This window comes from Microtus pennsylvanicus, chromosome X, assembly GCF_037038515.1.
Source record: "Microtus pennsylvanicus isolate mMicPen1 chromosome X, mMicPen1.hap1, whole genome shotgun sequence".
Lineage (NCBI taxonomy): Eukaryota > Metazoa > Chordata > Mammalia > Rodentia > Cricetidae > Microtus > Microtus pennsylvanicus.
In genome coordinates, this window is record NC_134601.1 from 143722829 (window position 1) to 143749767 (window position 26939).

Sequence of the window (26939 nt, forward strand, 5' to 3'; positions counted from 1 at the left end):
CACCTTCTCAATAATTACCAAAATAAAGAAATTTCTGTAAACCCATCTCACTTTTTTGTGCAATATACAGAACTCATATTACAAAAGGCCAGATGCTGTAGCTATACATCTCATAGATACAGGGAATGCTAAGCATGGGCAAGGCCTTCGATTCAATCTCCAGCACCAAAAAATGGGGTTCAATATTTGGGGTGTAGAAAAATGTAGCTCCTAATAATTCTTTTGTCCACTGGATACTCAATCAATGGGCTTATCCCTAGGGAAGGGTAATTCTTCCCCTCTCAGCAGCTGTTAATTGCTTATAGCTCTTCATCAACATGGGGCCCTGTGAGATTACCCCCATTTAAGTTGGGATGTTAACTACTGTTGGAGTTGTTTAGGCAATCATGTTGTTGAGATTTCATGGTTGTAGTTTCCTCTTATAGCTAAATGACATCATATCACAGTAGACTTCATGGTCCTCTGGCTCATATGGTCTTTCCTTCCCCATCTTCTGCAATGTTCCCTGAGCTTTAGGTGCAGGAGTTACATTGTAGATATATCAACTGGGACTGAGCAGCACACAGTCAGTTGATTCCTATATTTTCACCAGCTGTGACTTTCTATAATGGTCTGCTTCTGTTGCAAAAAGACTCTTCTTTGATGAGGGATGAGAGCTATATTCACTTGTGGATATCAGGATATGTACTTAGTGTGTAGTCAAGAAATTATACTGGCTTAGGAAAGTGTCAGTAGTAGGTATTTCTCTAGGGTCTATGACATTTCCTTCCCATGGGTAGCTGGCTAGGTTTGCAGAGAGTACAACAGAAAATCTGCACATTGTTAGTTCTCTTCTTCAACAGCTAAAACCATGAACATCTGACTAAACTCAAGATAGACGTTCATATGATTAAACATATTAAACACACACACAAGCTGAACATGGTGACACACATCTGTAATTCCAGAACACAGGAGGCTAAGGCAGAAGAATGATCCCTGTCTGGAAAAAAAGATTCTTCATCTAAATATCAACTACATTTCAAAACAAACCACCTTTCCTCTGAACCTATTCCTGGAACCCTCTTTCTACCATAGACACCCTAACCATTTTACCAGGTTGAACATTATTCAAATCATAACAGCGATAATGTGGAAGAGAAAGGGTCCTTAAAAGTGAGCTGGCTATGCTGGCATCTTGACCTTCTAACCTTCAGAACACAATGCAGTCCCAGGAGCCAGTGCAGTCCCGGGACACTGGCAGATGAGGCACCAGAACAGGTACAGGGGAGTAACCGCTGAGTGAGTGAGCCAAAGCCAGAATCCGCTGAGGGTCCCCACATGGATCTGGGACCTTCAAGGGAGTAGACCTAAGCCAAGACCCCTGTGGATCTGGGCACAAGTCTGGGACCTCCCAGGAACTAGGCCAGAGCCAGGACCTCTGCCAGTCTGGGCGTGAATCTAGGATCTCCGAGGGAGTAGGCAGGAACCAGAGATCAATACAGGGACAGGCATGAGTCTGAGACATCAGAGGGAGTAGGCCTAACCCAGGACCTCTGTGGGTCCGGGTTTTGGTCGGGGACATCAAAGGGAATAAGCAGGAACCTGGAACCTCTGAGGGTCCCAGTGTGAGTCTGGGACCTCAGAGGGGGTAAGCCTGAGCCAGGTCCTCTGCGGTTCTGGGCATACCCGAGCCTGGGAACTCCAAGCAGTAGACTGGAGCCAGAAACCTTTGCAGGACCAACTCCAAGCCAGAGACTTCTGCAGGAGGGGATCCAGAGCAGGATTTGTAGAGGTAGGTCAAGGCCGGTAACCTAAGCCAAAGTAGGCTTGAGACAGCAAACTCCCAGGGAGCAGTGCAAAGCAAAGGAGTGCTGAACTATCTCCAGGAACACGGAGTAACCAACGGGGTACCTAGAACTGTGGCACTGGCTGTACCACGAGAAACAACCATCTGAGCTTTGGATTCTTTGGCACTTAGAAGTTTATTCAACAGAATATCAGACAGCCCCTACCAAACCTTTTAGGGGAAAAGATGAGAAGAAAAGGAAGAGCAACACAACACCAATAAAACCTAAAGACCTACAACAGCAAGACCTGAACAACCATATATAGATGAAGCAAAAGAAAATGACCTAAAATATAACTTCAAGAGAATGTTTGAAACTCTTAAAGAGGAAATAAAAAAATCCCTTAAAGAAATGGAGGAAAAGACAAACAAAAAATTGGAAGACAAAAGCAAATCCCTCAAAGAAAACCAAGAAACAGAAATCAAACATATGAAAGAAACTATTCAAGACTTGAAAACTGAAATGGAGACAATAAAGAAAACACAAGCCGAGGGAATTATAGAAACAGAAAGCATGAGAAAACAATCAGGAAACACAAACGCAAGAATGAACAGCAGAATACAAGAGATGGAAGACAGAATCAAAATATCCAGGAAATATGGGACACCATGAAAAGGCCAAATCTAAGAATAATAGGTATAGAAGAAGTTCCACTCAAAAGCACAGAAAATATATTTAACAAAATCATAGAAGAAAACTTTCCCAACCTAAAGAAAGACATGCCTATGAAGATACAAGAAGCTTACAGAACATCAAACAGACTGGATCCAAAAAAATTTCCTCTCACCACATAATGATCCAAACACTAAACATACAGAGTAAAGAAAAAATATTAAGAGCTGCAAAGGAAAAAGGCCAAGTAACATATAAAGACAGACCTATCAGAATTACACCTGACTTTTCATTGGAGACAATAAAAGCCAGAAGGTCATGGTTAAGTGTTAAGCGGACATTAAGGGACCACGGATGTCAACCCAGACTACTATACCCAGCAAAACTTTCAATCACCATAGAAGGACAAAACAAGATATCCCATGATAAAACTAGATTTCCCGAATACCTAGCCACAAACGCAGCCCTACACAAAATACTAGAATGAAAGCTCCAACCCAAGGAAGTTGGCTGTACCAACAAAAACACAGACAACTGATGGTCTCATGGCAGCAAATCCCAAAAAAAGGGAAAAACTGCACAAATTAACATCACCAACAATGAAAACTAAATTAACAGGAGATAGCAATCAGTTTATTTATATATTACATTTCCTCTTGAAAGATTTTTCCTGTGACTAATATGAAATGACCTTCTTTGTCTCTTTTGACTGATTTTAGTTTGAAGTCTATTTTGTTAGATATTAGAATAGCTACACCCACTTGTTTCTTAGGTCCATTTGATTCGTATATTTTTTCCCAACCTTTTACTCTTAGACGATGTCTGTTTTTGAGGTTGAGATGGATTCTGTTTTTATATCCAATCTCTTAGCCTGTGCCTTTTTTTTTGGTGAGTTGAGTCCATTTACATTAAGGGATTTTAATGACCAGTGATTGCTATCTCCTGTTAATTTAGTTTTCATTGTTGATAAATGACAGATTTCTGTATTTTTGCTGTTATCTCCTGAGTCATTAGTATCTGGGAAACAACCAAAGTCAAGAGCCAAAGTTACATTAATGACACAAGAAATGCTTGATATCATACATCCAACAAAACCTTTTATGTGCTTCTGAAGGCAGAATAAGATATAATTACAAACTGCCTTTAATTCAGCTTAGCTCAAAACTACGTCGATTCAACAGGTTACTTGATAAAATCACTTTAAAACAAAACAGAGTGAAGTTGCTTTAATGGAAAGTGTTGCTCATCCTACAAAATGTAGTTCCCAATAGTTGGACCCTTCATACTGAGAGGGGAAGGTTCTGGACTGTACTCACAGGGAGATGAAAAGCTGGCTAACACAGAACCTGCCCCACACAGTCCCACTACAGGCACACACAGACACACACACACACCTGTACCACTTGTATTACATTACAATAAAGCCAATTAAAGTGTGATGCCACAAAAAAGACACAAAAGGTTGACACAGCAGGATACAGAATAAATATTTCTTTCATGTGAAAAAAAATGTTGAAGAAAACCAGAGAAACAGTGACTTCTTGATTGGGCCTTACAAGAGAAGGAAAGAGACTGAAAACTAGACGTCAGAGAAAATTACCCTGGCTAAATATCCAGGTTGGTAAATGAACGTCAGATGGGACTGAGTTGGCTCACGCTGGGGAGAAAAGGGAAGGGAGGGGTCCAAGTGTCACGTGGAAGGCAGCTTCCTTCCTTTTGAGCCAGGCTCACAAGATTAGCATTTACCACACAGGAAACAGAGACCACAAAGACTGCTGGGCCAAGAAAGAAGCACATACAACCAAGTCTGACTTTTAGAAGGTTCCATAGCAACAATATTGAAAATGAACAGCAGGAGAAACAGGATATGAGTTCAAGAGCTTTAGCAGCTATCCTGAAGATATGGTTCAGGATGTCCTGGTTTTATTTCTGTTGCTAGAAAAAAAAAACCAGACAAAGAGCAACTTAGGAGAGAAAAGATTTACTCAGTTTACACTTCCAGGTCCATCACTAAAGGAAGGCAACACAGGAACCTGAAGCACATCCAAAGTCAATAATAGAGAATAATAAAATGTACAGGCCCATTATGCTCAACTCACATTTTTTTCCTCATACAGTTAAAGGCTTACCCCTCCTTAAAGGGTGCTACCCAATTTTATACTGGATCTTCCATATTAATTAAAGTAATCAAGACAATACCCACCAGACATGCCCACAAGCCAACTTGATATAGACAACCCCTCATTGAGACTCTCTTTTTAGGTAAATTTTCACCGGGTCAAGTTGACAAAACCAACCATCCCATGTAGGGGTGGGGAGTCAAAATCATTCCTCTGCTGAAGAGTCCCCCATTATCCTACATCCTGACTGCTTTCTTTCTTTCATTTGATGGCTGTGGTTCAGGTGCAGACAACAGGTCTCAGATTATTCTAAAAAGTTACCTACTCAATCCTATTGATAAAAGATTTATGATAAATCAAGATATATCAGCCAAATGCTATTGGAAGGCCTAATTTGGATCTTAAGTCAAACTAAACAAAAAGTTAACTGGAGAAATATGAACTCACTGTATATTTGACAAGTATCACAAAATTAGTATGGATTTTAAGAGTTAATAATCTATTATAGCCGCATTATTAAAATATCCTTTGTCTTCTGGAAATATTTACAAATCAAATAATATAATGTGAGGGATTTGGATCAAAATCATATATGGGATAAGCTGGTTGGAAGGCACAAATGAAATAAAATGGACTACAAGTTGGTGATTAATGAAACAGGTAATGAACTCATGGGTTTCATTTATTATATTATTGACTTTACTTTTATGAATTTGAAACTCACCAATATAAACATCACCTAACCAGTATAACGCTTTAATGGTATCATTCTAGCAACCAGAGGGTAAGCACAGATTTCCCTGCCCCACCCATCACTCTTGAACCTCTGTCCAATTAATTGCCTGCTCACCAGCTCTCTTAACACCTCAAACTCAACAGGTCCTAGAGGTAGCTCTTACTCCTCCAGGTCAGCATTGTTTCTCTTCTCCATTCCCTGTCCTTGCCACAGTCAGCTCCCTGTGAGTCACTCTTAAACTCATTTACATTCACAGGCACCATCAAGGTTCTGCACATTGGCAGCCATTCTTCTCTCTGGAACTTTTCTTCAGAGCCTTTTCATCCCTCTGCATCCATCACACACTGCTTAGCAGTCTACCTCAAAACCACCACAATGTCTGTAACTCTGAAAGAACCGCCACTGCTCTAGCTTAAAGACTCTGGTGACTCCTTGACAGCCAGAGGACAAAGCAAAAGCCCAACTGCTGAGCAGCAAAGCAGGATCCCCTTGACCACGCCCATCTGAGTGAATTTAATTCCCACAAGATGTGAAAGCTGTTTTGGAGCTAATTAAGAAACAGATTAATGAGTGATAGAATCATCTTGCATGTAACATCCACAGTCGTAGTATAGGAGGACCCCTTAAGGCAAAATGGCCAGTCAGCCAGCTTGTTCTCAGTACTGTGCCCAAGCCAAGGCCTACCTGCTTTGTCTTTCAGGAGCTAGAACCCAAGGCAGTTGCCAGAGGAGCAAACTATGGCCATACATCAGAGTCTAAATGACATGATGAAGCCTCAAAATCAAACACAATCTACTAGCATCTTCCTCAGTATGAGACTTACAGCATCAAACCAAAGAAACAAAAAATATTAACCATAAAACATAAAGAAATAAAACACCAGCAAAAGAAATACTCAACAATGAGAATTACAGAGCTATGAATCACACTTCTTAAAGGTGTCATGTGTAACTCAGTGCAGGTGTGTGTGTTCACACGGCTCCGTGAAATGAAGACTAGAGACACATGAGGATGAACTCAGGGGGCTCAGTCTCGGTGAGCTGAAGCCTTTCCCTTTGATTCTTGGCATCTTTATTTTTTCCTGTATTTACACTTTAACTAGTAGATTTTCATATCACAAAACAAACTGGATAAAGTTTCCGAAAATACAACGCCAGGTGCAAATACCTGGTTCATGAGGTCCCACGATTTTCCCAGGTTCCTCTAAACCAAGTTTTGCATAGGTTTTGTATCCATGGGGAACTCTCAGACGAGATTCACTCGGACAACAAAAGGTATCTGTAACACAAAGGATGGATTAGGGGCTGAGAGCTGCCTCCGGAGCTAGGCCAAGAACAACGCAGTGGCGAGTTCATGGCTAGGGAGGATTACTTGCTAACCCTCTGGCGCTGAGCCAGTATGAATTTCTGCCACATAAAGGTACCCAAATAAGGTAAGAAAAATGCAAATTGGAAGTGTTGAGAGAGGGTAGGCCATATGACAGCACCAAAAGCAGAGGCCCATCCATTATGGTGTCTGTTTCTTCTTTCTACATACCTCTCAGTTGCTCAGCTCCAAACTAAAATTTATGCTCACAGAGAGATGACAAATGTCTCCCTGGCTTCAAAGCCATATGATTCAACAATTCCAAACAGAACATAGAGAAATCTAGGATTGGTGACTATAGTGGTTTAAATAGGAATACCCTCCATAGGTTCAAATATTTGAAGAAGTATTCATTAGGGAGTGGCAGTACTTGAGAGAGATTAGGGGATGTGACGTTGTGGGAGGAAGTGTGTCCCTGTGGGAGGGCTGGAGGTTTCAGAAGCCCAAGCAAGGCTCCTCCTGCTACCTGCAGATCCAGACGTAGAACTCTGGGATGCCTCTCCAGTACCCTCTCCAGTACTGTGTGTCACTAGGCTCCCCACCATGACGAAAATGGACTAAGCCTCTCAACCTGTAAGCGAGCCCTAATTAAATGATTTCCTTTATAAGAGTAGTTGTGTAATGTTTCTTCCCGAAGACAGTGACAATAATCTATTTAGTGACAACCCAGCAACCAGTACCTCCCCAAATGATATACACAGTAAATATGAATGTAGCACTCTCTCTTCACAGGCCTCATATTCTGACAGGGGAAAAACCTTTTCAGATCAAATATCGAAGCTAAGCAGGAAAAGATGAAAATAAAGGAGGTAAAATAGCACAAGGAGAGTTGGAGGAGACGTCAGGTAGGACAGTGAAATATTAGAGGCCAGAAAAAAAGGTTTCAGTGGAAACAAAGAGAGGATACAGCATCAAATATGAGGCAGCTACTCAGCTCCTTGTCATTCAATTTTCTGCCAACAGTCACATCTTCCAGTGAGTTTAAAAATAAGATGCCCACATCAATGACTTGAACAACACTCAGTGTTTGTCACATCACTTTGTCAGCCGCCTAAGGGGTTCTGTACAGAGACTTCTCTTCAGACAGAGCCCAGATAAAACTTGGTCAGAGAAGAGAGTTTCAGGATTGACAGACAATATGAAGCAGAGTTGGTGTTTGTGGAGGGGAAAACTTTACTATGGATTTTAAAACGGAGGTTAGTAGTGGGAACATGAGCTCCTGCAGGGAAGCTATGACCACAAAGGCTAATTCATGAGAACTTCAGTGATATTGAAAATTGGAATGTAGTGGGTCAAGAGCTAAATTATTTGGGGATATCTTTATCTCCCCTTAATTGTCATTTATTACCTGCCTCTGGATATGACTTAACATCATTGTAATCACCAGGCACAACCTTTGGACACCAGGCACACACCCCCATTTCTATCAACCAAAAAAGCTGCAAGCATCTGAGACCTATAGCTGATATTTCCCTGTTGGTCTGCAACCCACCTACCTGATATACCTACCAATATGTTCAAAAAGTGTCTTGTCTCAAGATTTAAGTGTCTGTTACTATAAAAACTTCATGTAATTGTTACCACATTAGAACATGGTATTTGAATAAATCTATGTTCCTAGGCCATATTGGGCTCCAGAATAAACCATCTCATTTGTTCCTCTGGGGACAAGAGCTCTTTCTTTCGTTGCCAAGAGAGACACTGAGGGAAAGAATTGTACATCCTAAAGCAAGGGTGTGGACTTCGCAAGAAAAAGTTTCCCTTAAATATGATAGTAGTCCAACAGATGAAATTACATTGTTCAAAGAGTTTCTAAGGAACTTATTTCTGCCCTTTCCAACTTTTCTTGGTAAGTGAGATCAAAGAGTGGTACCTAAGGTGAGTTGGATAGGGTTACAATCAGACGAAATAAAGCCCCACAGGTCACAAGGGTTGCACAAGAGCATTGAGACTTACCTTTCACTGTAAGGGAAGTGTCTTGTGAAATTCCTTTAAAAATTGAGAGTTTCGAGTTGGGAAAGGAGAAAGGCTATCCCTGGTCCTGAATGCTTAGGCCTTAAGCAGATTTGTTGCTTTTTTAAACATTGCATATTTCAAATAACTCTAGAGAAAGGTAATATTGTCTCTATACAGGCAATATTCATAGCAAAATTTGTTAGTTGTCCTGGGAATTCTTTACTCTCATTTGGAGAGAGACTTCATTCAGATAGGGAAGAGGGTGTTCCTTTCCCTTCCCATGTCCCCTTCATTTTCTTCTGCCTTCTACCTGCATCAACTGGACAAATAGATGAGAAATTACTCTATAACTCTCTAAGAAAGTGCAAGGCACCAAAAAGGGGAACAGGCCAGAAATGTTATACAATGGTTCCTATCCTCTGACAGTCTAAAGCCCACTCAAAGTCAGCCAACTGTGCCAAAGAGAGAAAAAAAGCACTAGAAAAGTCTATCAACAGTCCTGGTAGTTTGTATTATAGCAGTGGGATGCTCAAGGCTCTCAGGGGAACTATCGTCAGTTAAATGTTGTCTGGGGAGGAAGGCCATCCCCCCATCTGGCTGGGTCTGGCTGGGTCTGGCTGGGTGTGGATGGCTGTGTAGCATGACAAAATGGCAGGGCTGGTGCAAAATGCAGAGCCAGGATTCCAGTGATGGAATGTGCTGATTAATAAGGTAAGAAGGAGACACAGGGTCAGAGAGGAGTAAAAGAACAAAGTCAAAGAAACCAGACCAGCTATGCAAAAATTATATCTAAGGCCAGAATTATGAGACCAAAAGTCATCAGAGCAGAGTACCTCTTGGGCACAGCTACATTTAGCTAAACACAGGCACACGGAGTGGATGAAGCACACTTATGTGACTAGAAGAATTCATTTGGAATTACAAGTAATAAATGTATTAACGAATGTACCTGAAATAAGGAGAGGACAGTTAGGGTCATCCATCCCCCAGATTTAAAGGTAAGAAAATGAAAGTTTCCTTTAACACTTCCTAGTCATTTCTCATGTGTTGGATGTGAGTGAGAAACTATTGGCATAATGAAGGAGTTTAGCTGTTTGTATGCACTTAAGGACATGTGAATCCCCAAACCACGGGGTGACTCAACTGGAATGTACCTGAAGTGCATGCAAGGAAATAGTAGCAGTAACCGGCAATCAGAGGGTGAGGTCATCCATCCAAACACATAGGGACTATCTCAGGCTGGCCAGGGGTGGGAAGGGGGCAAAGCCATCTCAGCAAGGAGATTGAGCCACTAATCTCTGTGTATGAGCACACCATAACCACTGCTTCTGTGCTTCTCTCTTCTTTCTTAGCAGCCTATCGCCAACACAGGGGGCCCTGCCACTTGCATATATAAGAGAAAACACTGTTCCATCTAAGCCTACACTCTGCTTGGCTTACCCAGTAAATATCTCACTAGAAATGAATCTACTGGCCTTAGGTTATGAACCTGGTTAATTCGAGCCACTCCTCCAAGCCAGACATTTCTGCTTGTGAGCTAGCAATGTCATTGTTTGCATTTTCTACCAAGGCAGGTGCTATGCTGCCTGTGTGGCGCCTTAACATACAACTGCAATATCTATTTTCCTTGTTCTATTTGACAGCTAACTCTATAGTGCTACCTATGACTGTGACCTTTGTTTCCTAATCCCATCACTTCATACACAGTAAATGTCACTATTAAAAGCCATCTGAAAACAGCTGCACATAAAGAAATCACCAAAAATCTCAGGTATGCATGCTGAACTAGCCTACTCAACACGACTGGGCATTGCACACAGAAAAGAGAGACAGACTGCACCTCCTCATCCCTAACCCTAGTACTTTCCTTCTGCCTCTGAGACAACCACTATTTCAATTTTGTTTGTATTCCTAGTCTAAGGTTTACTAAGATGATCTATAAATATGTAAGTCATTTTCCTGTTTATCTTTCATTTGGATGTGTATATTTTGTAGTGGTTGTGCAGCATGCGCATTTACTGTACAGGTGTGTGCACACGTGCATGTGGGTGTGTATGCAGCTATGTGCACCCCAGTATGGGGCTCTCTCTCATTTACTGTACAGGTGTGTGCACACGTGCATGTGGGTGAGTATGTGCACCCCAGTATGGGGCTCTCTCTCATTTACTGTACAGGTGTGTGCACACGTGCATGTGGGTGAGTATGCAGCTATGTGCACCCCAGTATGGGGCTCTCTCTCATTTACTGTACAGGTGTGTGCACACGTGCATGTGGGTGAGTATGTGCACCCCAATATGGGGCTCTCTCTCATTTACTGTACAGGTGTGTGCACACGTGCATGTGGGTGTGCATGCAGCTATGTGCACCCCAGTATGGGGCTCTCTCTCATTTACTGTACAGGTGTGTGCACACGTGCATGTGGGTGAGTATGTGCACCCCAGTATGGGGCTCTCATTTACTGTACAGGTTGTGCACATGTGCATGTGGGTGTGTATGTGCACCCCAGTATGGGGCTCTCTCTCATTTACTGTACAGGTGTGTGCACACGTGCATGTGGGTGTGTATGTGCACCCCAGTATGGGGCTCTCTCTCATTTACTGTACAGGTGTGTGCACACGTGCATGTGGGTGTGTATGCAGCTATGTGCACCCCAGTATGGGGCTCTCTCTCATTTACTGTACAGGTGTGTGCACACGTGCATGTGGGTGTGTATGTGCACCCCAATATGGGGCTCTCTCTCATTTACTGTACAGGTGTGTGCACACGTGCATGTGGGTGAGTATGCAGCTATGTGCACCCCAGTATGGGGCTCTCTCTCATTTACTGTACAGGTGTGTGCACACGTGCATGTGGGTGAGTATGTGCACCCCAGTATGGGGCTCTCTCTCATTTACTGTACAGGTGTGTGCACACGTGCATGTGGGTGAGTATGTGCACCCCAGTATGGGGCTCTCTCTCATTTACTGTACAGGTGTGTGCACACGTGCATGTGGGTGTGTATGTGCACCCCAGTATGGGGCTCTCTCTCATTTACTGTACAGGTGTGTGCACACGTGCATGTGGGTGTGTATGTGCACCCCAGTATGGGGCTCTCTCTCATTTACTGTACAGGTGTGTGCACGTGTGCATGTGGGTGAGTATGTGCACCCCAGTATGGGGCTCTCTCTCATTTACTGTACAGGTGTGTGCACGTGTGCATGTGGGTGTGTATGTGCACCCCAGTATGGGGCTCTCTCTCATTTACTGTACAGGTGTGTGCACACGTGCATGTGGGTGAGTATGTGCACCCCAGTATGGGGCTCTCTCTCATTTACTGTACAGGTGTGTGCACACGTGCATGTGGGTGTGTATGTGCACCCCAGTATGGGGCTCTCTCTCATTTACTGTACAGGTGTGTGCACACGTGCATGTGGGTGTGCATGCAGCTATGTGCACCCCAGTATGGGGCTCTCTCTCATTTACTGTACAGGTGTGTGCACACGTGCATGTGGGTGAGTATGTGCACCCCAGTATGGGGCTCTCTCTCATTTACTGTACAGGTGTGTGCACATGTGCATGTGGGTGTGTATGTGCACCCCAGTATGGGGCTCTCTCTCATTTACTGTACAGGTGTGTGCACACGTGCATGTGGGTGTGTATGTGCACCCCAATATGGGGCTCTCTCTCATTTACTGTACAGGTGTGTGCACACGTGCATGTGGGTGAGTATGTGCACCCCAGTATGGGGCTCTCTCTCATTTACTGTACAGGTGTGTGCACACGTGCATGTGGGTGAGTATGTGCACCCCAGTATGGGGCTCTCTCTCATTTACTGTACAGGTGTGTGCACATGTGCATGTGGGTGTGTATGTGCACCCCAGTATGGGGCTCTCTCTCATTTACTGTACAGGTGTGTGCACACGTGCATGTGGGTGTGTATGTGCACCCCAGTATGGGGCTCTCTCTCATTTACTGTACAGGTGTGTGCACACGTGCATGTGGGTGTGCATGCAGCTATGTGCACCCCAGTATGGGGCTCTCTCTCATTTACTGTACAGGTGTGTGCACACGTGCATGTGGGTGAGTATGTGCACCCCAGTATGGGGCTCTCTCTCATTTACTGTACAGGTGTGTGCACATGTGCATGTGGGTGTGTATGTGCACCCCAGTATGGGGCTCTCTCTCATTTACTGTACAGGTGTGTGCACACGTGCATGTGGGTGTGTATGTGCACCCCAATATGGGGCTCTCTCTCATTTACTGTACAGGTGTGTGCATACGTGCATGTGGGTGAGTATGTGCACCCCAGTATGGGGCTCTCTCTCATTTACTGTACAGGTGTGTGCACACGTGCATGTGGGTGAGTATGTGCACCCCAGTATGGGGCTCTCTCTCATTTACTGTACAGGTGTGTGCACATGTGCATGTGGGTGTGTATGTGCACCCCAGTATGGGGCTCTCTCTCATTTACTGTACAGGTGTGTGCACACGTGCATGTGGGTGTGTATGTGCACCCCAGTATGGGGCTCTCTCTCATTTACTGTACAGGTGTGTGCACACGTGCATGTGGGTGTGTATGCAGCTATGTGCACCCCAGTATGGGGCTCTCTCTCATTTACTGTACAGGTGTGTGCACACGTGCATGTGGGTGTGTATGCAGCTATGTGCACCCCAGTATGGGGCTGTCTCTCATTTACTGTACAGGTGTGTGCACACGTGCATGTGGGTGAGTATGTGCACCCCAGTATGGGGCTCTCTCTCATTTACTGTACAGGTGTGTGCACACATGCATGTGGGTGAGTATGTGCACCCCAGTATGGGGCTCTCTCTCATTTACTGTACAGGTGTGTGCACACGTGCATGTGGGTGAGTATGTGCACCCCAGTATGGGGCTCTCTCTCTCATTGATCACTCTCCATATTTAGTTTTGAGACAGTGTCTGACTATACCCGAAGCTCATGAATTTCCAAAGTGCATCAGAGACCTGCCAATTACCATCCCCCTATACCCATTCCCAGCGCTGGGGTTGCAGGTATGTACCATATTGTCTGGCTTTTCATATGGGTTCTGGAATCTGAAGTCAGGTTCTAATGCTTGCATGGTAGGCTCTTTACTGATTGAGCCATCTCCCCAGTCCCCTTCCAGGTTAATTTACACAAATAATATTTTCTAAAACTAGGAGGTTGTAGCTGTGGAACAATGACCAAAATAACAATAACTTAAACAGGCCAAAGGGTTTTTCCCCTCATGTAGAAGGTGGAGTGAGCATTCCTGGGATGAACCCCAGCTCCCTGTCTGGGCATATTGTCATTTAGGCAGAAGGAAGTGAGGGGAAAAGGAAGGCATTCTCTTCCTTTCAAGAGCATGCCTTCCAATTTGCTACACTACTCTGTATACATCTTACTAGCCAGTACTCAGTCATACTTAGTCACATGGTCATACCTGGCTATAAGAGAAGGGAAAAATAGTCCTTTTCTCTGGGAGGCCATTTATCCTTTTAAAATTTCATTACTGGAAATTATATTTACTAGACAAGTTTTGCAGCATCTCCCTTTTTTGCTGAATACAATCTTTTAAGATTACTCACGGTGAGACATATAAAGTCATGCATGTGCATTGCTGCTCAGTTGTGTGCATATATGAGCTTGGGTGACAGGTTTGCTTTAGAATTGAGGATTTAAATTCTAACTGTGCAGCATGAATATACCACAATGTATTCAACCATGCCCCTACTTCAAGACACCTGGGCCTTTTAAACACAATATATTTCCTGACTGTTTGAATCACCTCAGGGAAAATGTTAAATTAGTTAAATGCTAAATTATATGGATCAGTCTCAGGTTCACTCTTGTTATTTTGCAAAGTTTTTAAAGGCTCTACACCAAGTCGGTTAAAACAGAAACTTAACAATGCTGAATTACATAAAAAGAAGAAATAAGTCTGTGGTTCACCTAGAGTTTCTGCTATTGTAATTAAACATTGCGTGGTGTTCTGAGTTTCTTGACAACTGAAACAAAGAGGAAGCATAGTGTGCCATTCGTTCCTCATCATCTGATAAGGATAAACAAATAGCTAGGTGTTTGCTCAATTCCACATTCTAAAACAACATTGTCTTATTTTTACAAAGCTCGGTTAGCAGGACAAGTTAACGCCACTAACAACCAGTTGTCAAAAACAAGACAAGACTTATCTAGAAGTATTCTCATTTTACCCTTAACAAGTAAAGGACTTAGTGTTCCCAGTTTTTCAGGTTAAGGATGTAGCTCAGTGGTACAGAGCTTGCCTAGCATGTACAAGGCCCTAGGTTTCATACTCAGTACAGTATAAAATAAGGGGAAAGTTTCTATATGGGGCCAGGGTAATGTCCATATGTAGGGCATTTAGGTTGTTTCCAGGTTCTGGCTATGACAAACAATGCTGCTATGAAATAGTTGAGCATATGTCTTTGTGGCACGATTGAGCATCCTTTGGATATATCCCCAAAAGTGGTATTACTGGGTCTTGAGGAAGGTTGTTTCCTAATTTTCTGATAAATTACCATGCTGACACACAAAGTTCTGGCAAGAAGTGGTCGTCTAGGAGGAATGGACCAAGACTCTTCCAGAGTTTGATAGTTTCCTTGTAGCTGGGTATTTTAATAAGATCACACTATTAGGTACCTTGGTGTCAAAGGATTTTTGAGTCTCCTGTAATTAATTCAAGATTTCAACCCATTTTAGAGAAGTGAAAGAAACTGGCTATTTCTCTGGCTTTTTTTTCAAAACTGTGAACAACCAAATATAGCATCCTTCCCATTTTTACATGCATTTTGGTAGTTTTTTTCTTTCAGCATATTTTAAAATTATTATTTGAATTGCAAAAGTTTATGGGATGTCGTATATACAGTTCATAATGACCTAGTCAAAGAAATTAACATTTCTGACTCTTCAATCTTTAAAAACTTTAAAATTAAATTATGGCTACAGTATCTTACCCCAATATACTACCCTTTATGCTTCATGCTTTTTCCTATTACTCCAAGAATTTTCCTGCAAATAGAATCAGTACATTTGTATACTGTTTCAAATCATCTTGGACAGTATATCGAACACCCAGTTTATACTATGGATTCTTCTTATAATAACAACCCTTAAACCTCACTACAACTTCATGATGTAGGGATTACTAACACCACTTTCCAGTTAAGGAAACTGGGTATTGAAGAGTAAATGATCTATGTAAAAAATCACATGGCTGACAAACTCTAAATAGAGCTTAGATCCAATTTCACATACTTCCAATTCCAAACTTTCTAATAGCTGCAGATATTCAAATGGCAAGTAAATTATGGCTAAAATTTAACTCACCTTTGTCAATAATACATGAGTCTACTGTATAGAAACCCCAAGTCTTCCCCCAAAGCAAGTTAGTAGATATAATCTGAGCAGACTGAACTCCCTCCAAAAATCTTCTTTCCTACCTACTCTACAAAGACCTCCATCCGCACCAGTATCTGATCTCCCAGCTTTCACCATTGCCTCCACAATTACATAAAAATACATTCAGTCAACAAATGTTTTAAGATCCTTCTGTGCCTCAGGCACTGTTCCAGTGTTTGGATACATATATAAGTGAAGAAACAAAGAGAAATTCCTGATCTCGCAGAACATATGTATACTTCTAGTATGTGGCCAGACGCAAAACCAAGATAGATCACACTGTGTGTTAGAAATAAAAAGTGTCACACTCCAGCCAGGGAAGCAGGTAGGCTTTTCTCCAAATTCAATCCCCAAGTCTTTCCCATAGCTCTGCAAGAGAACTCCTGCTGAGGTAACCGAAGAATGGATAAGGAAAATGTGGTACATTTACACAGTGGAGTACGCCACAGCAGAAAAAAAATTAACGACTTCTTGAATTTTGCAGGCAAATGGATGGAACTAGAAAACATCATTTTGAGTGAGGTAACTCAGACACAGAAAGACAATTATCACATGTACTCACTCATAGGTGGTTTTTAAACATAAAACAAAGAAAACCAGCCTACAAACCATAATCCCAGAGAACCTAGACAACAATGTGGGCCCTAAGAGAGACATACATAGATCTAATCTACATGGGAAGTAGAAAAAGACAAGATCTCCTGAGTAAATTGGGAGCATGGGGACCTTGGGGGAGGTTTGAAGGGAAAAGGAGAGAGGCAGGGAGGGGAACAGAGAAAAATGTCAAGCTCAATAAAAATCAATTTAAAAAGGTTTAAAAAGTCAAAAATTAAAAATAAAAAAATAGTTTAAAATAACGCCACATAAAGAGTAAAAAAATACACAGAGAGTGTTGTCTTTAAATTGTTTGATGGCTGAAGAAGGAATAAAAGCTGCTAAAAGACATTTGATTATAAATGCTGCTGGATTAATCTAACATGTATATTTTGAAAATGCCTTGACTTCAACATTTAAGTCAAAAGGTATGTTACTTTGGAGAAGAGATTTTGCTTTTGTTTTCACAGGAAATGAGAGGCTGTGGATTTATTCTGGGTTAAGAAAAATCAGGTTTGATCAAGGAAGACCCCCCCCCGAAGAATCTCCAATAGGAGCAGATGGTCCAGATGATCCTACATTTCAGAGGATCTCTGTTGGAGTTTCCTCTGAGTTCTACATCCAGAACAGTTTTAAATTGCTGGCTGAGATGATGAAGCCTCACAGAATTTTCCAGTCAGGACTTGACCATAATTCAAATTTTTCTTTAGGTCCCCATAAGATTATTAGTGCCCCCAATCAGCAGGAAGTATCCTGGAAAACTCTGTCCACATTCCCTCCCCCCAAAATATGGATTAAGGATGTTTGCCTTTCTTTAGAATTTTGGTTACTAATTGTTGTAGATAATGGTCAGGAGAAAAGCTAACCAAAGGAGATTCAATTCACAGTTCTTGTTTGCAAAATCGCGGGCAGGGTGCTGTGAGAGAGTCAGTTTTCTTGCTCCAGTGAATGGCCCCACATCCACACCGATATGGGCAGCAATAATTAGACTCAGTTTTTAAAAACTGACTTCATTTTTTTAAGGGGGAAAAAAGAAATAACATAAAGTAGGTAGGAAGTTGTAGTGAGGATTTAGGAGGAGTGGAAGGGAAAGAGTAGGGAGTAAATATCAAAATACATTGTGTGCATGAATAAAATTCTCAAAGAATAAAAATATTCTATTTTAAAAGAAATACCTATTATTTAGAGATTTTTATAAATGTAACTCAGCAATCTGTAGTTTTAAAAAGCACTTTCTGAACTCCACCTAATATTTGGCTGTGGGTCTGCATCTGTTTCCATCAAGTGCTGGATGATGCCTCTGATGACAATTGGGCTAGGCAACAATCTGGTCCCAGGAGATGGCCAGTTTAGGCTACATATCCACTATTGCTAGAAGTCTTAACTGGGGTCCTCCTTAGAGATTCCTGGGAGATTCGCTTGCACCAGGTTATTACCTGACCCTAAAATATCTCCCCTTCCAGCAGTCTCTGGGGAATTCTGCAGAAGAGGGGGAGAAAGTATTGTAGGAGTCAGAAAGTGTAGACAAATTTTTCTTTGGGCTGTCAGCTCACCAAAAAAATGACACAGAGACTTATTAATTGATTATAAAAGCTTGGTGGGGGCCAGCCTGATCTACAGAGTGAGTTCCAGAACAGCTAAGTCGTTTCACTGAGAAACCCTGTCTTGGGAAACCAAACAATGAAAAAAGCTTGGCCTATACCTTAGGCTTATTCCACTAGGTTTTATAACAACCCATTTATATTAATCTATGTTTTATCTCACGTCTTTTTACCTTTCTTCCACCTTGCACCTCCTGTTTCCCCTCGGTGTCCTCTGGCATCTCTCTCACACCTAGATTCATTTTTTTCATTTCCTCTCTCTCTTCCTGGAAGTCCCGCCTAAGCTCTTCCTGCCTAGCTATTGGTCATTCAGTTCTTTATTAAACCAATCAGAAGGTACTTTGGCAAAGACACATCATCACAGTATATAAAATGATTATTCCACAGCAAGAGTGATCAAGGACACCAAGAAAACCCACAGAATCAATTAACCTGGGCTCATAGGGGCCCACAGAGACTGAATGGAAAACCATAGACCCTCCACGGGACTGACCTAGGTACTCTGAATACATGTTACAGTTATGTAGCTTGGTTCTCTTGTGGGACTTTTAACAGTGGGAAAGGGACTGTCTCTGACTCTTTTATTGGCTTTTTGGACCTTACTTCTCATACTGGGTCACCTTGCCCAGTCTTAGTCTTACTGCAACTTTTTTTTTAGTATTTATTTATTTATTATTCATACAATATTCTGTCTGTATGTATGCCTGCAGGCCAGAAGAAGGCATCAGACCCCATTACAGATGGTTGTGAGCAACCATGTTGTTGCTGGGAATTGAACTCAGGACCTTTGGAAGAGCAGGCAATGCTCTTAACCTCTGAGCCATCTCTCCAGCCCCTTACTGCAACTTGATATGCCATGTTTTGTTGATACTCATGAGAGACTCATCCTTTCCTGAACAGAAACAGAAGATTATGGGGTAGGAACGGGTGATGGGCTGGGGGTAGAGGACGGAGTGGAAACTGTGGTCAGAACATAAAATAAATAAATAAATTTATTTTTTTTAAAAAAAAAAGTACATTCTGCCAGGTATGGTAGAGCACACCTTTAATCCCAGCGTTCAGGAGGCAGACAGATAGATGTCTATGAGTAGGGTAGCCTGGTCTACAAAGTGGGTACCACATCAGTTAAGTTTATAAGTCTCAAAACAAAAACATAACAAAGAAAACCAGTTTCTAAGATAATCTAGATAATATGGCTATTCGCAAAAAGAAAAAGAATTAAAAGGGGTTAGCAAAAAAATTTTAGTTGCCTGAATTATTCTAAGGTTATTAGTAAAACCTAAAATTCTGTGTAGCAAGGAAAAAACCTTTCATCAATGTCATTTATGCTGTGTTACACATAAAGAATTGAAGTATTAAAGTAACAAAATAAGAACTGGGTGTTTAAATAACACTAAATTGCTGATCTGAGAATTACAATGCGACAAAATGAGTCCTTACTTGTGGCTGCAGGCCATTGTAACACTGGGTCTATAATATTCTACCTGCTTTATGCTAGTTCAATTACAGGTTCAAAACACAGGCACTTTCTTAATTAGCAGGTAATATTCTGTCATTTTCGGTCACTGCACAGATCCATTTGTCACTCACAGCTTCTGGCACAGTAGAATATGCCATGCTGCTCTACTGTGCAAAATATAATAGGAAGGAGAAAATGTGTTCTGTTTCCATAGCTTCTGTCCAACTAGCAATTGTGAGGAGCTGGAGTGCTGTAATAAAATAGTAGGCTGCTTACCATGCTGACTTAAAAACCAAAGAAGTGCTATATAGCAAGGAATGACAGCCATGATGAAAAATCACTCTACCCAGCTAGCAAAGATAGGTACAAAATAATCTCTGCATGGAGTCTGGGGTCTTAAATAAGGACTAATTATGCACATGTCATAAGGCTCATCTTAGAGAAAGGACCATTTCCTTTCTTTTGCTATCTAACGAGCCCAGGCAGGATAGCCCAGGTACTGACAATGAGATTTCTTTTAAAATGAAGGAAAACTGTGTGATGAGGCATGTCTGTATCCACAAGAAAGGCACAAGTGCATATCCATGGATCAAGCCCAATTTCCTCCCTAAGTTCATTTCCCTATGAAAAAGCAAGGGAGGAAGAAGCCTGCAGACGCCTTTGCCAAGGACGCTGAAAGGAAGGGACACAAGGTGTACTAATATGAGCAGCGGGGCTGTGGCCCCAGCACCCCAGCCGCCTGCTAGCTTATGCCCCAAAATAACAACACACAAACTGTATTCACTTAAACACTGCCTGGCCCATTATATCTAGCCTCTTCTCGGCTAACTCTCGCACCTGGACTAGCCCATTTCCAATCATGTGTGTAGCACCCCAAGGTGCGCTTACCAGGGAGATTCTAGCCTACGTCCATCCTGGGTTGGAGCTGAATCGCGTCTGTCTGCCCAGGAGCGGAGAGCATAGCGTCTCTCTGAGCTCACTTCTTCTTCCTCCCAGCATTCTGTTCTGTTTACTCCTCCCACCTATGTTTTAACCTATCAGGGCCAAGCAGTTTCTTTATTGCTTAACCAATGAAATCAACAGATTGATATATGACACTCCCACATCAGCAAGGAGTTGGGGAAAGAACTCAGTAACAAAGAGGGTCAACAGACATGATAGGAGGTACATAACCATAGTACAGCCCTGCCTTGTTAGAACAGGAATGTAAGGCACAGGATATTGCTGTCTTCCTCTAGGCTCCCCACAAGCTGAGCATTGGCCCAACCCAGTGCAGCTGCAACCCGCATGAGAGATCCCTCATTCTCACAGTATGAGAAAGAATGGAGGAAAGTAGCTCCTGGATTCAAACGGCTCAGAACAGAGGGTGTGAGTCAGACAGCTTTAAAGCTCTGCTTTACCATTTAATCAGCTGGGTGACCTGAGCAAACCTCTCAATATCTCTCATTTTTCTCATCAAAAAACTAAAATAGTGTTGAGGTACTATGAGAAATTAAGGAAGTTAATAATTATAAAATTCCTAGAATAGGGTTTAGCACACCCCTTGACTTATAATAGCTCAACTTCTTATAATATTTCTTAATAAAACCTGCAACTATCCAGGCCCAGAACCAGGGCTATGGGTTGGCCCACCCTAATATCCACCCTATCTGTGATCTGCTAGAGCACGTGAAGGAACTGATCCTACAGACCCCAAACTGCAGGATCTCCATGACACAGAGCAACCCCAGGATAACCAAGAGGAGTCCCAGTGAAGGTCCAGCATCCTTAGTGTAGCAGAAACCAGAGAGACCTCGAACCAGATCAATGAAATGACTCTCTGCAATGAGTATGTAAGTAAACATGTATGGACTAAAGGGTATACTGCAAGACTCACTATATCACACCACAGTTTCCACAATGAAGATTCCTCCCCCCAGCCCTTTGTTCTTTTTTTCTCTTAAATTTTATTGGGGAGGGGCACCGTAAGGGCAGAGGGCAGATATGCAGGGACTGAAAATGAATGGGATCAAGACATAAAAAATAAATAAATAAAAAGGAAGTCTTTTTAAAAAAAACAAAAAAATAGCAGAGAAATGATGATATCCCACAGAAATTATACTTGTACTGTATTCTGAATTTGGATCATTACCCAGAGTAGCAGAACTATCCTCTGTCAGGGTACTGGGATGTACCTCCCAGTCACCTCTGAACCCATGAAGAGAACAGCTGGCATCCTAAAGTACACTAATGGCTAAGACGGGGGTTGCAGGACATTAGGTAGATTCAATTCATTTGATGGGTTTATCAACATTTGTATTAAGAACTCTTGCTTACATTTTTAAAAAATGACAACTTGAAGAGTTCCTGGTCCTGCCTAGGCCCCTCACCTGAGATGAAATTGAAGTTCTGTCCTCCCTCCTCATCTGGATTTCCAGCAGGAGCACTGTGCCTTGCCCTAAGAGAAGATGCTCCTCATTCTCCTACTTTTTCATTGTGCTAGTCGCAATTCAGATCTCTCAGCCATGACACAATCCCACTTTGTCCTGCCAGCTTTTCAGCTTAAGGAGGCATAGCAAGCAACATAGATGTGGTAATGGGGTCCAGAGGCAAACAGACTCCCAGGACACAACCAGGTTGTCGCTGGTTACATTTATTGTGCTTTGCAAAAGGATGAAAGACAGAAATAAACAAGGGATAGCAGCTACATTTCAACGTGAGGGCTAAGCAGCTTCCCGTCTACCCTTCACTCACATGGGTCACATATGACTGCGAGAGGACAGGAAAAATGTTTGTAGGTCTTGTTAACAAATGACAACAACAACCAAAAAACCCAAAACCCACAGTCTCTTTTCCTGCACTCTCAGACAAGCCAACTAACATGCTTCCTGACCCAGGGTAGCCCTAGACAAAAACCAAAGCAGACACCAAAGCCCCCAAATACCTTAACTCTATTGATCTGTGTGTTTTGAGATAGTATTCATGTATTTCAAACTGACCTTGAATTTAGTATGCAATCAAAGGTGATCTTGAACTTCTGGCCATTCTGTCTCTGACTCCAAAGTGCTGGGTATAGGCATTCATGTATCAACAGGTCTGTTCTGGACAGTGTTGGATATCAAACCAAGGGCTTTTCATAATCTAAACAAAAATCCTACCAAGTAGGTATACCACCAGCCCCAACTCCACCATTTTCAAAGAATTCAGGTGATCAAATCACCCAAAGACAAGCCCAAAACATCCCAAGACTTCAATCATGAATGTTAATTCACTTTTTTAAGAGAATGGTGTTTCAAGCTCCAAAAGGCAACTAAAGGTCCCCACAATCCTGCCTTATCTTACATACCTGATCACCATATACCTAATATAACATCCCTTGACTTTTGGGTAACCATACACAGTTTATCCCATTTAGGATGGCACTTCTTGGTGGCAGAAATGTTTTCTTTTCTCTTTCTATCATCCAGCAATCAAGCATATTTGTTTAAATACAAAAACTGGGCAAAATATCAATTGCATCTAAGCAACCAATGAATTCATCACTATTATTCAGGTACAGTGAAGAAAAGTTGATGTGGGATGTCCTTCTGCATATGTGTTGCTTTTATTGGTTAATGAATAAAGCTGTTTAATTTTCTTACAGACATATGCTGGAGCATTGTCTGTTTTTATTTGTGCAGGTACCCATGATGGCCATAACTAAGAAGATCAGCGATTAAAACATCCCAACTGTAGTACAAGTAATAAAAACCCAAATGTAGCATAATTAATAAAAACTCGGAGACAGATATTGGGGTTCAACCAGAAGGTCAGAAAAGAAAACAGCCAGCCACTGGCTCTTACCTCTACCTCAGTCCAAAATGGCAATCCTGCCTCCAGGAATCTCAGGATGCGGCTGTTTCTGAGGGCTTTTTCCTCCCATTTTATAATCCTCTCTAGGGCTGGGATTAAAAGCATACACCACCACTGCCTGGTTTCTATGGCAAGCAGGTGTGGCTACTGGGATTAAAGGTGTTTGTTACCACTGCCTGTCTGTAAGGCTGACCAGTGGGGCTCTTTTACTCTCTGATCTTCAGACAAGCTTTATTTATTAAAATTCAAATGAAATATCAGTATAAAAAGTTACAGGATTTTAAAAGCCCCAATGTCTGAATGGCAGTAATCCTTAAAAAATGACATGGAAAATGCTACAAGACTTATCTAAACTTGTCTCAATTTTATGAGGAGGCAGGCACTTGAGTGGTCTTAAAGCTAGTATCTTTTCTTGGAAAGGAACTTAAGGCCTCATACATGCTCGACACTTTATACCACGACGGTGCATCCTGGGCTCCTAAAGCTAATGTACTAATAACTTCTTCTGCATATACTCCTAAGTGGGGCCTATGGCCCTACACAATAAACAGTCAAATGCTTGAGGGGGTTCATCAGATAGAAAGAAATACTTAGACTTGACCCAAATCTAAAACTTCTATTCTACAAAAGACACTCCTAAGGAAATGAAATGATAAGCCATAGGCAGCAAGAAAACAGCAGGTAAAGAATTGGTACATCAAAATATACACAAACCTACAAAAAAGGCTCCAATAGGTCAAAGTATGTAAAAGATATAAGAAGATAGAGAATGATAAATAAGCAACAGAATGATGCTCATTGTCATTCATTAGTACAGAAATGTACTAAAAACCAAAACTGTAAGGTACACAAGAATGGTTAAAATTAAAACTTCCTAAGAAAGCAAACACTGTGAAAATGTAGACCGGTCTCACATCTTCTGCACTATTCCTGGGAATGCAAATTATTCCCACTCATAAAAATGGTTGTCGGGTTTTGGGAAAATTAAGCATACACTTTCCATACAAGTACAAATGAAAAACATAAGCATATGCCCATACAAAAATATGTAGGTAAGTGTTCATTACACCTTTATTTATAATACCCACAAAGTAAAACCAACCAACAAAAATGGTGAACAAATGGTCAATACATGAGTAAACTGTGAAACATTCATAAAATGGACAACTCAGAAACAAAAAGCAGACAAATCTCTGATAAGCTTTATGCTAAATCAAAGACATCAGGTACACAATGTTTCCCCAAAAGACAAAAGCACAGAGATAGCAAACATATCAGGAGTTGCCAAGAATTCAGGTAGGACAATGAACATGTTAAGCAAAAATACATAAAGGAATGCTCTATATCCTTATAGCGACGGTAATCACACAAGTAGGTCACTATATATGTAAGCTATACATCAATAAACATTTTTTTATTATTTTTATTGAGCTCTACATTATTCTCTGCTCCCCTTGCTTCCTCTCCGAGCCTCCTCTTCAACACTCTCCCAAGGTCCCCATGCTCCCATTTTACTCAGGAGATCTTGCCTTTTTCTACTTCCCATGTAGATTAGATCTATGTATGTCTCTCTTAGGGCCCACATTGTTGTCTAGGTTCTCTGGGATTGTAATTTGTGGGCTGGATTTCTTTGCTTTATGTTTAAAAAACACTTATGAGTGAGTACATGTGATAATTGTCTTTCTGTGTCTGAGTTACCTCACTCAAAATGATGTTTTCTAGTTCCATCCATTTGCCTGCAAAATTCAAGATGTCGTTAGTTTTTTTCTGCTGTGGCGTACTCCACTGTGTGAATGTACCACATTTTCCTTATCCATTCTTCGGTTGAGGGGCATTTAGGTTGTTTCCAGGTTCTGGCTATGACAAACAATGCTGCTATGAACATAGTTGAGCACATGTCCTTGTGGCACGATTGAGCATCCTTTGGATATATACCCAAAAGTGGTATTACTGGGTCTTGAGGGAAGTTGTTTTCTAATTTTCTGAGAAATCGCCACACTGACATCCAAAGGGGCTGTACCAGCTTGCATTCCCACCAGCAATGTAGAAGTGTTCCCATTACCATACAACATCTCCAGCATAAGTTGTCATCAGTGTTTTTGATCTTGGGTAAGATGGAATCTCAGAGTTGTCTTGATTTGCATTTCTCTCATGACTAAGGATGTTGAACTTTTCCTTAAATGTCTTTCAACCATTTTAGATTCCTCTGTTGAAAGTTCTCTGTCTAGGTCTGTACTCCACTTTTTTATTGGATTATGTGTTCTTTTGATGACCAATTTCTTGAGTTTTTTTATATTGAAGATCAGACCTCCGTCTGATGTGGGGTTAGTGAAAATCTTTTCCCATTCTGTAGGCTGTTGTTTTGTCTTGATGACTGTGTCCTTTGCTTTACAAAAGCTTTTCGGTTTTAGGAGGTCCCATTTAGTAATTGTTTCTCTCACTGTCCGTGTTGTTGGGCTCAGTCTCCTGCGACAATGCGTTCAGTGTATTTCCCACTTTCCCTTCTATGAGGTTCATTGTGGCTGGCTTTATATTGAGATCATTGATCCATTTGGACTTGAGTTTTGTGCATGGTGTTAGATATGGGTCTATTTTCATTCTTCTATGTGTTGATATCCAGTTATGCCAGCACCATTTGTTAAATATGCTTTCTTTTTTCCATTTGATTTTTTTTACTTCTTTGTCAAAAATTGGGTGTTTGAAGGTTTGTGGATTAATATTCTGGTCTTCTATTCAGTTCCACTGGTCCTCCTGTCTGTTCTTATACCAATACCAGGCTCTTTTCAGTACTGTAGCTCTCTAGTAGAGTTCAAAGTCAGGCATTGTGATGCCTCCAGAGGTTCTTTTATTGTACATGATTATTTTGGCTATCCTGGGTTTTTTCCTTTTCCATATGAAGTTGAGTACCCTTCTTTCGAGTCTGTGATAAATTTTGCTTGGGATTTTGATGGGCATTGCATTGAATCTGTAGATTGCTTTTGGTAAGACTGCCATTTTTGCTATATTAATTCTACCTAGCCAAGAGCATGGGAGATCTTTCCACTTTATGATGTCTTCTTCAAATTCTTTCTTAAAGATTTAATGTTCTTGTCATACATGTCTTCCACATGTTTGGTTAGAATTACTCTGAGATATTTTATGCTATTTGTGGCTATTGTAAAGGGAGATGTTTCTCTGATTTCTTTCCCAGTCATTTTATCATCTATGTACAGGAGGGCTACTGGTATTTTTGAGTTAATCTTCTATCCTGCTACATTACGAAAAGTGTTTATGAATAGTAGAAGGTCCTTGGTAGAATTTTTGGGATTGCTCATGTAAACTATGATATCATCAGCAAACAGTGAGATTTTTACTTCTTCCTTTCCGATTTATATGCCCTTGATCTCTTCTTGGTGTCTTATTGCCCTAGATAGGTCCTCAAGAACTATATTGAATAGAT

The 26939-nt window shown here is 41.5% G+C and overlaps 1 protein-coding gene across 4 annotated transcripts in view; it reads right to left on the reverse strand.

The window, feature by feature from the left end:
* Positions 1-26939, reverse strand: part of Slc9a7 (solute carrier family 9 member A7) — a 172789-nt gene that overhangs the window by 120749 nt on the left and 25101 nt on the right. For 2 of the 4 annotated variants that reach the window (XM_075958424.1, XM_075958423.1), the window contains exon 2: positions 6465-6575. The exons of the other annotated variants lie outside the window; for them this stretch is intronic. In XM_075958424.1, coding sequence (XP_075814539.1) covers positions 6465-6575 — 111 coding nt within the window. The remainder of the gene's footprint in view (positions 1-6464; positions 6576-26939) is intronic. 4 annotated transcript variants of the gene reach the window in all.